Here is a 17,552-nt window from a genome sequence, read left to right on the forward strand (position 1 = left end):
CTCTTTCTTTAGGACCCCCAAATTCTCCATTTCCACACTGTGAAAGGCCTGCAGTTGGGGCTCTGCCTTGACCGAGGGGGTAGGGGGTGAGGATATTTAATTCTGGGGAAACACATTCAACAGCTCATATTAAACTCATATCTAAGCCACGTCCTTTAACTAGCCTTACCAATAAGCCTAACATGTTGATCTCTCTCTGCCTCAATCCTCAACCTCCTTTTCAACGCAGTCTAGACTTGGGAGTGGAAAAGGCGAATTGGTATCTTCGAGCTCTAATTGTTATACAAATCCCCTTAGGCCACGGAAAAGGGACAGGCGTGGGTGTGGCCTGAAATTCGCTCCTTACATGGAAACAGTCATTCAGGAGACATCGTGGTCTTCTCTCCTGATCACAGCCCTGCCTCAAACAGGAAAGGGCATTATTCGACTTTGTGGCAGGATGTGATTCCAAGCAACACACAGACATCTCTACCCTGAGGGAGCTCACAGTGGAATGGGAGAGACACACAGAGAGGGTGCCCAGGGTGTTGACAGGGACTCAGAGGAAATACACCCAGGCTGCTCTGGAGACCAGAGAAGACTCCTCACACAGGATGAGCAGGAGTCAGCAGCGGAATAGTGAATGATGAATGGTGAGGGGAAGGGGTTGTACGGGCAGAGGGCTCAGCAGGAGCAAAGGGGAGGGCGTGTGCTGGAATGATGAGCAGAGGCTCAGGGGGCAGGCTACACAGTGAGAGGGAAGGGCCAGCCACAGAGGGAGGGCTTTGTCTGTCACTCTTGCAAGTGTAGACTTTACCCCATGGGCCACCAGACAGGTATGGAAGCAGATGGATGACAGGGCCGCTGGGCTGGAGGCAGTTACACCAAAGAGGGGGCTCCTGGGGCATCCAGCTAAGAGGTGATATGGCTTGAACTCAAGCAATAGTGGTAAACGTGGAGAGGAGGGAACAGAGCTGAGGAATCACCAGGATTGGAACAACAAGACTTGCTGATGGATTAAATGTGAGGAGAAAGTGAGGAGGAGGAATCAAGGATGATTCCCAGGGTCCAGCTTGAGTTCTGAGTGGAAGGTGGTGTCACCATCTAGACAGAGAAGACAGGAAGAGGAAAGGCTGAAGCAAGAAGAGTTGAGACTGGCACATGTTTAGTTTTCACGTCGACGAGACATTGAAGTAGGAAGGGCAGGTCTGTATCTCAGAGAAAATCGGGGCTGGAGATATGGCTCTGAGAGACCTGGACTGAAGGTGGTAGAACCGAAGCAAGACCACCCAGGAATGGAACATGGAGGGAGCGTGCGGTGGGCCGCGGTGGGATGCTGACACCTGACAATATCTGAGGGCCCCAGAAAGGGAGAGGAACACTTTAAGGAAACAAATACATCTCTAGGAGATAAACAAAATGTGGTAAATCCATACAATGGAATATTACTCAGCCTTACAAAAGGAAGGAAATTCTGACACATGCTACATCATAGATGAACCTCGAAGGCATTACGCCAAGTGAAATAAGTCAGTCACCAAAGAACAAATACTGCATGATTCCACTTATATGGAAGAGTCCAATTCACAGAGCAGAACTGTGGTTGTTAGGAGCTGGGGGAGGGGAAATGGGGAGTTCCTGTTTAATGGGGACAGAGGTTTAGTTCGGGAAGATGAAAAAAGTTCTGGAGATGGATGGTGGTGATGGTTGCACAACACTGTGAAGGTACTTGACACTACTGCAACTGTGCACTTAAAAATGGTTAAGATGGTAAATTTTATGCATATTTTGTCACAATTTTTAAAAAGAAAGAAATTTCTAGGAGAACGACAAAGTGCTAGGATAAGGAAGCCAAGGGGCTAAATGGAGGGCTCTGTGAAGGAAGCAAGAGATTAACGCTATCAGATGCTGGGGAGAGCTGCCCCGGTAGGGGGATGGGGGGTAGGTGGAGGGGTGGAGGCAGGGGTCAGACCACAGTGACATGTTGGATGGCCAGAGGTGTGATCAGATGGCTCAAAGGAGGGCTTCCTTGAGCATGGTCAACTTGCTGTGCAATTAGACTCTTTTCCAGTGCTTCTCAAACTTCCTGTGGTGAAAGACTTGTTTGTGGCTTTGTTTCCGAACCACTGTAGACTAATACCTTTGCAAAATATGATGAAAATGTAATGGGGGGAGGGGGTAACACACAAAATACAAGTTCAATTTTTAAAAAAATTATTATATTCATCATATTTTAAATTGTTCTGCTACGTTGCTTTAACATTTCTAAATGCTTCCTATCAAGTTCTTGTAATGGACGGGTGACAATCAGCTTGTAGGCTGGCACCAGTCTGTGGAGCATACTTTGAGTAGCACAGCTCTCTTCTCCAAGATCGACGGCTCCCTTCTCAGAGCCCCTCACCCCACCCCCGGGCTCCCGCTTCCTGTCAGACCCAAGCAGGCCCCCCTGGCTGACATTTCTCTTGCCTCCCTAACTCTGTAAAGTAGCTGCCAGCCAAGGAGGGTACAGACGGGAAGTAGGGCACAGAACCTTCTGGCTTGCCCCAACCTGGCTCCTGATCTCTTTATAAAGGGAGGGGCCCTTCCCTACTATGACTCTGACACCAATTCAGATTCTGACAGCAATTCCAATGTGTGCTTTTTTCCACATCATCAAGCAATTAACTCAATTCTGACACCAGCTACCTGGAGATGGCGTCACATCCCACTGGTTAAGGGCTCAGTCCTACAAGACTGGCCCCTCCTCCACCTCAGACACCAAGAGCAAGTCCAGCCGTGCTTCTGACCAACCAGCTATAGATTGAAGGTTCCAAAGACCGCCTCCTTGGGTTCAATTAATTTGCTAGAGTGGCTCACAGAACTCAGAGACAGAGTTTACTTACTAGATTAGTAGTTTTCTATAAAAGGATACAACTCAGGAACAGCCAGATGTGAGAGATGCACAGAGCAAGGTTTGGGGAAAGGGCGTGGAGCTTCCATGCCCTCCGAGTGGGACAATCCCCCAAAACCCGTCCTTTGGGGTTTTTATGGAGGCTTCATTACATAGGCATGATTGATTAAATAATCTAGCCCCTCTTCCCTCCCTGATGTGGGGGGAAGGGGATGTGGAAAGTTCCAACCCTCTAATCACTTGGTTGGTTCCCCTGGCAACCAGCCCCCATCCTTAGGTGCTTTCAAGACACCTTTATTGCTCTTATTGCTTAGGAAATTCTACATGTTTTAGGAGCTCTGTGCCAGAAACAGGAAGAATACCAAATATATATTTCTTATAAATCACAATATCACACCTACATTATGGATTCAGTCAGCTTTTGTTGACCAAGCCAGGTTGACCAAGACCTTATAGAGAACTTTGTGTCTGTGAGAAAACGAGCAAAAGTGCTAGGCGATTAATTTATAGAGCGAAACTGCCTCTCAGATATTGTGCTGGCCCTGAAGATTGCTCTGCAAGGCCGTATGCAGTGGAAGGTGGAGGTGGGCACGTGGAGAATCAGGAAGTCAAAGCCACTGGAGACATGGCCACACTGGCTTTGTCCCTCAGCCATAGTCCAAAATCTTCTATAGTTTGGGGCCAACGGTTCAGTGGTAGAACTCTCATCTACCCTAGAGGGGGCACTGAGATTGAATTCAGTAGCATGATCTAATTGAGTGAATTTGAGTTTTTCAGTCAGACTAATCTGGGTTCAAGTTTGGGCTCAGCCATTAACTAGCTGTGCAAGTGTCAGCAAGTTAACCAATCTCGGGGGAACTCAGTGTCTCCTCATCTTTGAAACAGCCATCATAGCACCTGTCTAGACATAAGGGTTAAAAGCACAGAATGTGTATAAGGACCTAACACAATGGGTGGTGCTGAAGAGGTAAGTGACCAAGAGTAACCAAGACTGTAAGCAATTTTATTGCTACATAGCCTCAAAGGAGTCCAGTCAAATAAGAATATATTCACTCTCTTACCAAATCTGGAACATCCCCTTACCTGTCAACTGCCCAGTGACAGAGGGGCTGACTGTCTTGTGGGGATAAGTAGCCACAGGCCAGGGAGAGCCCCACCACCCGGATGGAGAACAGCGACCCCGGGTTCTGCCAAGACAAAAACAGGGGAGGTGGCTCATCATGCATGCTGATTTAAGTTGGAGTCTTTAGCACAAATAAATTACTCAAAAAATGTAATCCTTTTTGTTTATAGTCTATTTTGAATATTCCCTTAAAAATTAGGGTTCAAAATCTAGACATACAAAGGCTTCGTTGTTTTTTTTTTTTTTTTTTAGGAAATACACACTTTTAACACACTTTTTAACATAGTGATCTAACACTGTTTAACACATTAAATTTTCCAAAACGATGAACATGCTGGTTTTAAAATGAGGCAATAATCTAAAAGCAAGTTACTGTATATTTTACATACCAAATGCTAAATAAATATTTATACATTTCAAAATAAGCCACATAAAGAAATACCATCCATGCTTTTATTCTAAGATGTACATTTTTTCAAATTCTAACTCTTCTGAAATTGAAGTGAGTCTTAAACAGTATTATTTCACAACAGTCAAAAGGTAGAAACAACCCAAGTATCTATCCATAGATGAATGGATAAACAAAATGTGGTGTATACACACACGATGGAATATTATTCAGCCTTAAAAAAGAAGGAAATTCTGACATGTTACAACATGGATGAACCCTGAAAATATTTTGCTTAGTGAAATAAGCTAGACACAGAAGGACAAATATTGTATGAATCTGTTTATCTGAGGCACCTAAAGTAGGCAAATTCATAGAGACAGAAAGTAGAATGGAGGTTACCAGGAGCTGGGGGTTAGGGGCACAGGGAGTTGTTGTTTAACGGGTATAGAGTTTTTATGGGAATGATGAAAAATCTGAGGTATAGATAGTGGTGATGGTTATGTAATACTGTGAATATAATTAATGTACACTTATGAATTATTTAAATAAATGTTATGTATATTTTACCATAGTTAAAAAAAATCAATGGAATCTTCAAGGAAAGGAAATACAGTTCTTAAAATTGTCACTGATGACCTTGGCTACAACTAGAAAAAAATAAAATTTTTTTCCAAACTCTGACAAAGGTCAAAGGCAGACATCTTTACTTAAAAAATATTGATAAAATATAGTTGACTTCAGATGAGGAAGAGGAGGAAAGCATTATAATTCCGGGAAAGAGGAACAGCACATGGGAAGACAGCATGACTCAGAGCACACTCAGAGCTGGGAGGCAACTCCTTTGGCTGTGGCAGCTGATGTGTGCCGGAAGCAACACACAAGGTGGGTAGGGAAACCAGAAGCCGGTGTAGATGTCTCGAGGGTCAAGATCAGGGAATACAGTGTACACCCAACTGGCCTGTAACCACACTCTAGTTGACGTGTGGCTTCAACAAAGACAAAACCAATGGCTGGAAGCAAGCTGGCGTCAGGGGCTCTGATTCGGGACTGGCCACAGAAGAGTGTGCTTCCTAAGGAGAATGTTATTTAAATCTGGGGGAAAAACTCTTTTTCCTGCCACCCCTAACTGAGCCTTGCTGTCTAGATGGCAATATAATCAACACAATTAAGGTGCCTATATCACATGGAGGCAGTTTGCCCTGCCTGCACACAGAGAAAATTTAAAAAGTGACCATAAAAATGTCTTGGCAATGATAAATCTCTTTTTTTATAATTCATGCAAATTAATCCTGTCTAGCAAATTGGTCATTTTTGTAAGAAATTCATTTTCCTGTCCTCTATTCTTGGCTATGGAAATTCGTTTTAGAACCTTCAAGATCTGTTCACCACTTTTAATCTCTTCAGTTCAATGTTGTGAATTATGAATGTTTCCTTTCAAATTATTACTATATTCAGCCAGTTATTTCATATAGTACTAAAAGTATTATTGGTTAAATGGGTGGGCTAGCCTGGGATCCTCAGAACCATTTAGAATACATTATTCCTACAGAAAACCATGCCCAACTACACATTCACAATGAATCTGTGGAAAAACATCCATAGCTGAATTGGAGGTTGCCCGTATTAGAATTTTGTTGTCCCCATTGACTGTTTGATCAATTTCTAAAGTCAAAATGACTATAGGGGTACAGAGGCCTAAAGTACATGTATGACCAGGTGGAGAATGAAGACAACTGAGTGAAATGTTCACTTGAAAGTGGTTTCGCCCACTTTCAAGGATCAGGAGCACAAGGTTTGGGGGAGGCTAAAGCTGTTACCAGATATTCTGACCTACTTAGAAGTTAGCGTTTCTAATTCGGGCACGGTGGCAGATCTGCTGGGCAGTACAGAGAGCAACACCCTTCAGAGACAAAAATTGGTACGAATGCAGAGAAGGTCTTTAGCAAAGTGATATTTGGTATAAATCCTAAATTGAATGCAGGATTTTCCCTGAGCAGGAAAGAATATGAATTATGAAGAATTACCTCTGAAATAAGTTTGGTACCTCCCCCAGATGAAAAATTCTTACCAAGAGAATATTTGAGGGGAAAATAATTCCAGTGCTAACGACCTGTCCCTAAAAACATCAACATCTTCTCTGCCAGGCAGCCATCAGAAGAGTTTCTGATACTATAGAGGCTAAAAGGAATGGTTTTAGAATATGTTGTTTTCATTTGGAAACTACCAATCTGAGAATAAATAAGTGAACAAGGCGAAAAGGTATTTTCTCTTGAGTTTTTGTCTCAGTTTTTTCAAACATGGACAAAAGTATTTTCATATCTAGATTTTTATATTTGGACATAAACATTAATTTTAATTTTCCACAGAAGTTATATCCCAAGTTCCTTGAAATTTGTGATCCAAATGTATAAGTTACAGTTTATCACAATAAGCTATCCTCTAGGAAGAACTATGGTAAGCCACAAATATACAAAACTGAGAAGAATAATGTAAATCCCACTCTTTATTCCAATGGTGTTTTGAAAGATTTAACAAGAAAAAGCTCTGTCCATGAAAGGTATTTTGTAACGTCACAAAGAGTAAGACACTACAGGTCATAAAATGGTTACTACCTTATACATAAATCAATGTTGTTTTATTCAACGACATGGATACTCTCATTAACAGCAAATTCTTGTCTTTCCTGAGCTACCCCTACATTCCTACTCCCAATCCTTCTCCCCCTCTACCCCCCACCTCCCACCACACACACACACACACACACACACACACACACACACACACACACACACACTCTGACCTGTACAGGGGCCTCGCTCTTCATGAGACAGCGGACCTTACTGAGAATGCACTGCTGGAGCTGGACCCAGGAAATGGCTCTGTCTTCCCTTATCAGGAAAGGTGGCCCAAACCTGAGAAAATCCAAGGCTATCAGGTTACTTCAGCAAAGGGAAAACCAACCACACCCAACAGTCAACACCCAACAGTCCTGAGCATTTGCTCTATTCATGGGCTCCTCTCCACTGGATGAGAGTTAAGAACCAACCACCATACAAAATTGCCTGTCAGAGAACCTCACTGCAAATCGATACATTGAGATGTAAACAGAGGCCAGGAGATGCAAAGCCAAAGAGAAACACTGTAATGTAAAGAGATGGTTCAAATGATCACCCAGCTGGGAAACTCTCTTCCCCACAGTACAGAGTGGAGTCAGAGAAGACCAGAGCCAGAGGAAACAAGGCAGAGATAAACCCAGAGGGAACTCAGTCCAGTTGACACATTGATGGTTTTGTGCATCAGGAACATTCTCATAACTGGGAATGTTTTCCATATCCCAACCTGATGAACACATAGCCCTGAGCTTGTAGTGCTGAGAACGCTGGACGTGGCTGTGCTGTCAGTTCCAGCTTGGCCATGGGCACCGCTGGACACATCACTGACCATCGATTGTTCCATGGCCACACCATGCAAGCTTGTGTGAAGATCCAATGGGGTAAGAATGTGAAACTGCTGATTAAACTTTGCTAAAACACAGCACAAATGTGAGGTGGTGTGTCTGGACAGGCCAGGGCACTGTACATCCACTGTTGTATGACCAGATCAGTTCTTTACCTTATCCTCTGTCGTTAGGCATGCAGGTTGCTACCAATCTTTTGCGAAAACAATGCTTATGGCAGGAACTACATATAGTCTTGTACATGCACCTTTGGGTGCACATGACTAATTGTTTCTTTGGGATAAAGTTCCAGAAGTGGACATGCAAGAACGAAGCTAACTACTCCCCAGCTGCCCTCCAGAAAAGCCACACCAATTTATTAGTGAGGCATGTGCCCCATTCCCTTGACACGTGCCCAGAATGAGTGTTATCAATTTTTAAAAGTTCTTTAACAATCCAAAAGGTTAAGAATAGCATCTTGCTATTGCAATCAGAATTTCTTCTACTACTAGATGAGGCTGAATATTTTAACCTATGCTTGTATTTCGTCTGTGAACTAATGTTCACCTCTATGGCTCATTTTAGTAAAAGAATATTTAGCTCACTAATTTGAGAGCTAGGTTTTATATGATGGATAGGCATCCTTTACCTGTCACATGATATAAATATTTTTCCTTGTGTGTGTTTTGCCTTTCAAATTTGCTTTTAGTTTAAAATCTTAAATGTATTTAAACATTAGCCTTTTCCTTGATAGCCTCCTGCCTTAGGTGTTAAAGTAGCCCCAAAGACACAAATATTCCCCTACATTATCTTCAAGATATTTTATGGTTTCCTTTTCTATAATTACCTCTCTAATCAATCTGGAATTAATACACGTGAATTTATGGCAGAAGTAAAAAAACTGACTATATAAAAGAAAAACTCAGCCCAGCCTTACATAATGAATAATTCATTCACTCTCTAGTAATATGAAATATACCATTTTTATCATAAATAAATACTTGAATATACTTTGGCCTATTCTGTTCCATTGATTTAAGCATATACTCTTCTGCCTATATAATATTTTAATAATTAAAACTTTATTCTGTTTTAATAAAGCAATCCCTCTTCCTTCATTCTTCCTCCCCCAATATTTTCTGGCTATTCTGATGAGTTTATTATTCCAGATAAATTTGACAAACATTTTATCAATCTAAAAATTTTTCATTGGAGTTATATCCTTTAAATATTTTATTTGGACTAAGAAAACTATCTGTTTATGTATATTTGTTATGTAACCAGTCACTTTCCTGAACTCTTTCACTAGCTCTAAATCATTTTTGAGTTTTTGGTTTTCTGGACAGACAACAATATAATCTGCACATAGTGGTAATTTTGTCTCCTCCTTTTCTATAGTCAGTTCCTTTTTGCTTGTCTTACTGCGCTGCCTGGGCCTTACAACACAGCATAACATAACAGTGGTGGGAGCAATAATAACTGTTCCTGAAACTAACAGGAAAGCCCCAGATGCTTAACTGCTTAAGGCAATTATTTCCGATCCTCTTGATCAGAAAGCACCCTACTCCCTACTCCTAGCTGATTAACTTTGAGAATGGACCTTTAATTTTATTAAACTAGAATTATTCTAGATAGAATTCCAAGTACATGTCTACAAATCCCAGACACCACATAAAAAAAAAAGATGTTAAACATACCTGCTGGCCTGCTGCCCTGACCCCACCAAGTTACAGAAGAGGATGAGCACCTTGCTCTCGCTATGGGCAGGCAGGGATAATTGCTGTCCCTCTCGGGCTGCCAAGCGCGGGGAGACCGAGAGACCAGATGGACGAGCTGAAGGAGAGAATAACATTTGTTTACTTAAAGGAGCTGCTTCCTTGGGTCAGAACCCTGGCTTCTCTCACCCCTCTTCTCTTTGAGCATCTATTAACCACCATGGGGAGACACTAAAGGGCTTCAGGGGAAGAGATAGTAAGGTTCATAGCACTTGTGCCCTCTGGCGTCTGGCATAAGAAGACCATACACACAGTAGTGAATCTCTAGCAGTGCTCAGTCAAGAATTTTAAAACAAAGGCAGGGATTTTAATTAACACTTTTCAAAGCCAATCTGAAAAGTACTCCAAAATGATTTTGGTTGCTTTTATGCCTTGATCAGAGAACCGCAGGGTATCCACTCTCTCAGAAAGCCGGCATGAGAAGTACACAGAGAAGGTAAGACTCTACCACTGAGGAAGTAGAGGTATTGGACTACCCTAATTTTCCAATTAGTTCTGAAAATTTGACTTTTAAGGCACAGAGGTGTCACCTGTGATTGAATTTGAAATGAGGGCTTGTTGTACTGAGTTATAACATAATCAGGCTGGTCCATGTCCTATTCCAGATTCCACACCCAGAGTCTCCCTGTGGGCGCAGAGCAACTGCAGACACCTGGGTCCCACAGCCTGCCACCTAGGCTGACTGAGGATATGGGTCAGGGCACAGCACTCATCAGGGGTATATGGTAACACTGGCCCAGGGTCCTCTAAATACGGGCCTTCTTGACTGGCTAAGTAGGCCAAAATGTAAACTGACCTGCAATGACAGACTGTTAGAAACCAACCATCTCAGCCAGTCCAAAGTTTAAAATAAGCAAGCATCAGAAAGTGCTGTTAACAAAAAAGTCATTTAATAAACTCTTTTCCCATCTAATGCTCCAACTTGTAAAAATTTTAAGCACAGACCTTGAACCACAAGAGTCCTGAAGACAAAAATTACCCCAGCACCTATTCTGAACAGTGACTGTCTAAGTGTGGTCCCAGGACCAGAAGCATCAGCATCACCTGGGAACTTGTTACACCTGCAAATTCTCAAGCCCCACCCCTGACCTCCTGAATCAGAAACTCTTCGGGTAGGGCCCAGAAATCTGCTTAAACAAGTCCTCCAGGTGACTCTGATACTATGGTTTTAAGAACTCTTGTTTTAGTTGAATAATTTTTAATAATCAACCATCCATACAACAAATATCAGAGAAAATAAGCCTGGTAGTTCCAAGTACTAAAACTAAATGTCTTGGGGCCGGCCCAGTGGTGTAGCAGTTAAGCGCGTGTGCTCTGCTGTGGCGGCCTGGGGTTCGGATCCCAGGTGCCCACCGATGCACCACTTGTCAAGCCGTGCTGTGGCAGCATCCCTTATAAAGTGGAGGAAGATAGGCACAGATGTTAGCCCAGGGCCAGTATTCCTCAGTAAAAGAGGAGGATTGGCAACAGATGTTAGCTCAGGGCTGCTCTTCATCACCAAAAAAAAAAAAAAATATATATATATATATATATAAATAGCTAAATGTCTTATGCCCTAGCACCCAACAAGTACCCTCTCAAACCTACAACTCATAACATCCAAATAAACTTACGCAGAGCACTACTGTACCTGAGAGTAGCTCCTGGCTGGGGGGTGGAGGGGCGTGGAAGGCATACACATTATCTCCCTCTGCAATAGTATTCAGGTCCTCTTCATCAAAGAAAGACCGCTGGAGTCCACTGGGATACAGCTCAACCAAGATCACCTGGAATAAGGAGGATCATTTCCCCTCTGGATTTCTCAGAGGAAACTTAACAAATAAGAAATCTAAAAATGACAGACAGGCTTAAACCTTTCTTTTACCCTTTCTTCCCTTCTAAGTGAGAAATACTATTTATTTTCAGTAATAAAACACAGTGGGTATAACAATTAGATTGACCACAGACATCTCAACTGCAACAATATCAAACTGCTGAGGGAAGAGTGGAGGAAGAAAATTTAAAATCTAAAGTTTAACACCCAGCTAAACTATCATGCAAGATTAGAATAAAATAAAGCCTTCTCCAGCTAAACAAAAATGAGTGTGTTTCCCACTAACCGATCTCCACTGAAAGAACTTCTAAATAGTTTTGCCAACTTTTTTCACATTATGTCATACATGAAGAATATCTTTATGGAGCACTGAGGTTAGCAGAAGAAGCTGGTCTTGGAGTGGCTGCCGTGAGGGTCCTGGCTGCCCCAGACCCAACTCTCTCGCCTCCAGAGCCGAAGGAATCAACATCTCAGCACACGTAACCCATTCAAGGCACGCTGGCTGAGAAATTCTCTTGTAAAAGATACATTTCAGGGTTAAAAAACAAACTGAATCCAGAAGGAAAACCTGAGTTGTAAGAAGTAATGATGAACCAAAGACAATGATAAATGCTGGTAAACGTAAACATGCATTGACTATGTAAATCTACAATAATAATAACAACTAGTACCACCACTATGACCAGGGAGAAGGGAGAGGAGGGATTAAAATACTGGACAAGAATACCCATCTACAACAATACCTAAAGCAAAAAGGTACAAGGGAAATTAAAGCACACCAAGATCCTTGCGTTGTTTGGGAAGATTAACATAAGGCTTTGTTAATTATGTGTGGTGATATTTTAATGATAACCAGGAAGAACACAGAAATATAATATATATGACACAGAAATATAATATACATGTCCCAAACCAGAAGAGATGGAACAGAGAAAAAATACTCAATCCAAAAGAAGCAGTAAAGGAGGGAAAAAGGAAAAGAAAAGCAGGGTACATAGAAAGCATAAAATAAGATGATATAAATAAATCCAAATACATCCATGGTCATAGTTAATATAAGTGGAATAAACTTGCCAGTTAAAACAAAATATCAAAATAGATTTTAAGTTCCAATCCAAGTGCCCCTAGTGTTCCCACCTCCTGGAACACACACATCACATTCTCGAATTCCTGACAGCCCTTTTTCTCTCTTAATCATTCAAACCCTACCTCCCTCAGACTTCCCTCTTTTGATCTTTTATTACTGCCATTTATTCCCAAAACTCTCACCCACTGCCCTATTCTCTTCCTCCCCCTCCCTCTCCCCCTCCCTCTCCCCCTCCCTCCCTCTCTCTCTCTCTCTCAGTAGAGGGGCACTTTGAGTTCACAAAGCAAGACACACATCTTTCCACATTTGAGAACCTCCTGAACACGGGGGCAGAGGTCAGAGGGCTTGACTGGGTGGGGGCAGGAAGGAGCCCGCTGGGGTGATGGAGAGGCTTGGTAATGGTGGTTACATGGATGAATGCACACATAAAAATTTAACAAATTATAACCTTGAGACATGTACACATTAATGTATGTACATTATTCCTTAACAAAAAGGTTAAAAATATTTTCTAATTTGACAAAATCCCATGAGGTGATCAGAAGTGTAAAATTTCCATTTACAGTTAAAGAAACAGAGGACCAACTACTTTGTCCAAGGTCAGAAAACCAGGAAGTGACTAAATCACAAGTGGAGCCCCATTCTGAGCCCTTCCCACCATGCCACACTGCTGCTCACCACCATCACCTCTACCCCGCCCTTTCACGGGGGCCCCTGTTACAAGTTCTGCCCTCCAAAGTCACAGTGAATCCAACCGCTTTACCAAGACTCCTTAAGAAAAAAAAGGAACCGTATCCATCCCACTCCCCCCCCCCCCCGTCTCCTCTCTCATGTTACACATCCTCGGGTCCCTCAGCAGTGCCTCATGTTTCATTTATCATCCCTTCGGCACCCTGGCTTATATTTTCAGGAGCGAAAATATAGAATAGCGGCTCAGGCTCTGAAATCTAACCATCTGTGTTCAAATTCTGGCTCAGCCATGTAACAGCTGTGTGACCTTGGGCAAGTCACCCAACCTCTCAATGCCTCTTCTTTGCTCGCTAAAATGAGGGTAATTGTATCACCTACTTCCCAGAATGGTTTGAGGATTAAATTGACTATGACTATAAAGTTCATAGAATAGTGCCCAGCACTTCTTAAGCACTACTGAGGGTCAGCTATTGTTGGAATTATTATGATCATCATCATTGTCACCTTCTCGGAAGATAAAGGTGGTGCCCTTTTCTGATTATTCTGTGTAAATGCAGGGAGAGGTCAAGGCCCAGTCATCACAGACACCAGGGACTACTGATGAAAGAGAAACTCATGAGTCAGGTTGGAGTCACCTGGGAACCAGAAATTAGTCTAACAGCCTAGTCAGCTGGTCCAGTTAGCATTCTGTCATCCAGTGACTGGGCCCCAGTGCAATTCCCTCGCACCTCATCAGCAGGGACGCCGCCTTCCTCTGCCACCATCTTCCTCAGGGCTGCCACTGTGCTGAGGATCGGCACGGCCAGGCCAACCCGCAGGAACCGCTGGCTCTTAGAGGGGAAGACCAAGGTGACACTCAAGAATCTGGAAAATAGGAAGGAGGCCACATCCTTAAAGGACTGACATGAACTGTCACCAACACCACTGACACTGGCTCAAGTTCCGCACTTAGGCTAATCTCTCCTTCCCGGTCGGGTCACTGTACTTTAGGTACATTGTGACCAGGTGGCCGTGGAGAGCCAAATCTCTGAGGGTCTCAGCTGAGGGTACTTTTCCATCAAGTTAAAAACAAAAGGTATTTGATTAAGAACCACAATACAGACCTATGGTCTCAAGGTTCTGTTTGTTAACTAGGTAATCTTAAGCAAAAACAAACTTTGAAGCTTGAGAAGTAAAGCAGTCAAGTTTCTTCTTCCAGTAGAATTCAACACTATTGACGATGCTCTCCTTCCCTTACTGAAATTGTCCCTTGGTAACGGGACACAGCCCTTCTGCCCCCAACCTCTCTGGACACCTCCCCTAGTCCCACTTCCTACTCTCCCCACCAGCACAGCTGGGCTCACTCCCCCAGCTCTCCTGTTCTATACGCAGTAACTGTCCAATGCACACAGCTAGCTAATAGAGCTGGGATTTGAACCCAGGCAGTCTGGCGCCAGAGTCAGCAGTCCTAACCACTGTGCTATGCTGCGTCAGGCCAGAAATCTTAGCTCATGTGTATCAGTAGACATCATCTGATGGTGTCACTGATGACAGGATAAGCCAGTGTTATATTTGTGTCATAGATGACCAGCAGCACAGGACTTCAGAGCAGAAACGGGGATTAAGTTGCCAGGAAAGGCTTTATGAAGCTGTCACGTCTTCAACTGTATCCTAAAGATGGAGGATGTCAACAGGCCGAGGGCAAGAGAAATGGTCCTCGCGGAGGTGGGGGACACAAGGAAGAAATGTGCCCTCTCACTGCCAGTGAAGGCGCCCCACACAGGAGCACACTGACTTCCATGAGGCTGGCCCTGGCTAGTTGCCTTACTGGTCACTGCTAAGACCTGGGCTTCTGGGACGCCTGTGCCCTGGGCTTCTTACTTGCATAGAGCCGAGCCCCCCTGCGCCCCCTACCCAATCCTACCTCCTCTTCTCTTTTATGCTTACCTCCTCCGACAACGCTTTTCCTTTTTCTTTGCTCCTTAAAGAAACCTTTTTCCTACACCTTCACAAAGAGGAAGAAGGATATGGAAATAAAGCAGGGAAAAGCAAGTGGCGACAGATTTTCTCCGGTTTGCCCCTGTCTGACCGCGAGGCACCGATGGGCCTGTGCCAGCTTCTGAATGGGCCAAAGATGTAAGCCTGGCAACAGTGCTGATAAACAGAAGCATTGTTCCTAGTTCCTGCTTCAGCTAAAGCAGGGACACTTCAATTGTCACATTCAATAACGGAACGCCACCCAGCTAAGAGGCTGGTTCTAGAGACACGCTGGGTGAGAAGCAAGAGAGAGAAAATCGCAGATGCAAGGCCAGAAGGCTCCCAGAAGGAGGAAGGCCGGAATAAGTTCACTGGGCATGACGCTCACGCACCTCGTCTGGCGCAAGGGGATGGGTAGTGACACACACAGGAACGGATCGAAGGTATTGCTCTGCTTCCGGCAGTGGGGACAGGTCAAGGAAGATCTGTGAGGACAAAGGAACAAGGTTAAAGTTGAATCACACTTAAACAGTTTGGCAGGTCCTCAAAAAGTGAAATGTAGAATTACCATTGTAATTCCACCCCTAGATATAGACCCAAAAGAAATGAAAACAGGTATTCAAACAAACACGTGTACACAAATGCTCACAGCAGCTTATTCACAATAGTCAAAGGGTGGAGACAACCCAAATGTCCAACCATGGGTAAACGGGCAAACAAAATGTAGTATATACACACAGTGGATTATTACTCAGCCACGACGTCCTGACACATGCTGCAATGTGGATGAACCTCAAAAACACTGTGCTAAGTGAAAGACGTCCAACACAAAAGGCCACGTATTTTATGATTCTATTTATATGAAATGACCAGAGTGGGTAAAGCCATGGAGACAGAAAGCAAATTGGTGGTTGCCAGGAGCTGGGAGGAGGGAGGAATGGGGAGTCACTGCTTCATGGGGACCAGGTTTTCTTTTGGGGTAATGAAAACAGGAGTTAGAAAGAGCTGGTGGTTGCACAGTGCTGTGAATGTACATGCCGCTGAAGTATACACTTTAAAATGGTGAATTTTATGTTATATGACTTTCATCTTAATTCGTTAAAAAGGAAAAAAAGTTTAATCACACGTATTAGAGCATTGAGTACGGGAAGGGAAGCTATAACCCTTCCAGATAGAAACACAGCGTGCCAACTTCCAGCTGGAAGGTCTCTCAGGACCATCTGCTCCCCTGGTTCTCAGCCTCACTGTGCCCCAGAATCATGTAAGAAGATTTTTTCAAATGCAGATGTCCAGGCCCTACTTCTAGAGATCTTGTTTCAAGGGAAGCAGGGACAGGTGCAGGCATCGGAATTTTAGAAGCTCCCCAGGTGATGTTAGTGTTCAGTCAAGCACGGAGAACCACTGATACAGTCCACCCTCCCTATCGTACTGATGAAGAAGCAAAGCTCAGAAAATAGAAGCTAATAGTAAGAGCTCACATTGAAACAGCACTTACTAAGAACTGGGCATCGTTCTGAGCGCTGTGCATATATTAACCCATGCGCTACTCATAACAACCAAGATTATCCCCACTTTACAGAGGAGAAAACTGAAGCACAGAGAGGTTAAGTAACTTGCCCAAGGACACACAGCTCTTAAGTAGCAGAGCTAGGCTCAGGGTCCAGAGTCCACGCCCATCGTCATTCCTGCAGTCTTTAGTATAAGTGAGTGAGGCATCAATTGTTTCAGAGTAGATTTGCATATAGTTTATTTATATTCTTTAAACACTTTTAAATTTAACACTCCCTTACTTTAGCATTATCTCTGAAAGTGCTCCAATTTTATATCCTTAATCGTATAAGACACCATACTCTTCCAAGATATAAGCGATTTCTGGATGCTACATTCCTTATCCTAAAATCTATATTAACTTCCTTGGCAATATGGACCACTACCCCACCGGCAGTCCGTGCTCTCACCACTGGAGAGCCCCAGGGTAGGTCAGCAGGGAAACCAGAGCTGGAACGAGAACCAACTGCCCCGAGCTTCTACAGGAGCACCAGTCCTGTTGACTGGTTTTCCGTTGAGCAGATAAAATAGCAAAAACCAGGAACAAGCAAGGAACCCTGAGTTTTTCAGGGTGCTGCCCAGGGCGACCCTAAAGGATCTGCTCACAGCAGAATGGGCTCCCCTGGGTTCAAGCTAACAGACGCCAACCAGGATTTCAGAAAATCGTTCAGAAAAACGTTCAATCACTCCTGGCGCCTCTGGGAAAACCACAGTGACGTTTTGGTAAAGACGGTGTAGCAGACATCAGCGCCAGCCAGCAGGGGATCTGACGCCGTGGGGTCTCCTCCGCCACCCCGTTTCCCTTCCCGTCCTTCTCCCACCTTCACCCACCACGTACGGGACACGACACAGGCCTGAAAGATG

The 17,552-nt window shown here is 43.7% G+C and overlaps 1 protein-coding gene across 2 annotated transcripts in view; it reads right to left on the minus strand.

Moving 5' to 3' along the window:
- USP43 (ubiquitin specific peptidase 43) overlaps positions 1–17,552 on the minus strand; it is a 64,934-nt gene that overhangs the window by 27,101 nt on the left and 20,281 nt on the right. For both annotated transcript variants that reach the window (XM_087440422.1, XM_014789796.2), the window contains exons 4-9: positions 15,533–15,625; positions 13,913–14,048; positions 11,225–11,360; positions 9,517–9,652; positions 7,184–7,295; positions 3,953–4,056 (exon numbers count right to left, since the gene is read on the minus strand). In XM_087440422.1, the coding sequence (XP_087296548.1) occupies positions 3,953–4,056; positions 7,184–7,295; positions 9,517–9,652; positions 11,225–11,360; positions 13,913–14,048; positions 15,533–15,625 (717 nt within the window). The remainder of the gene's footprint in view (positions 1–3,952; positions 4,057–7,183; positions 7,296–9,516; positions 9,653–11,224; positions 11,361–13,912; positions 14,049–15,532; positions 15,626–17,552) is intronic.

The sequence above is a fragment of the Ceratotherium simum genome, chromosome 16, assembly GCF_057802395.1.
Source record: "Ceratotherium simum simum isolate JZ-2026a chromosome 16, ASM5780239v1, whole genome shotgun sequence".
NCBI lineage: Eukaryota > Metazoa > Chordata > Mammalia > Perissodactyla > Rhinocerotidae > Ceratotherium > Ceratotherium simum.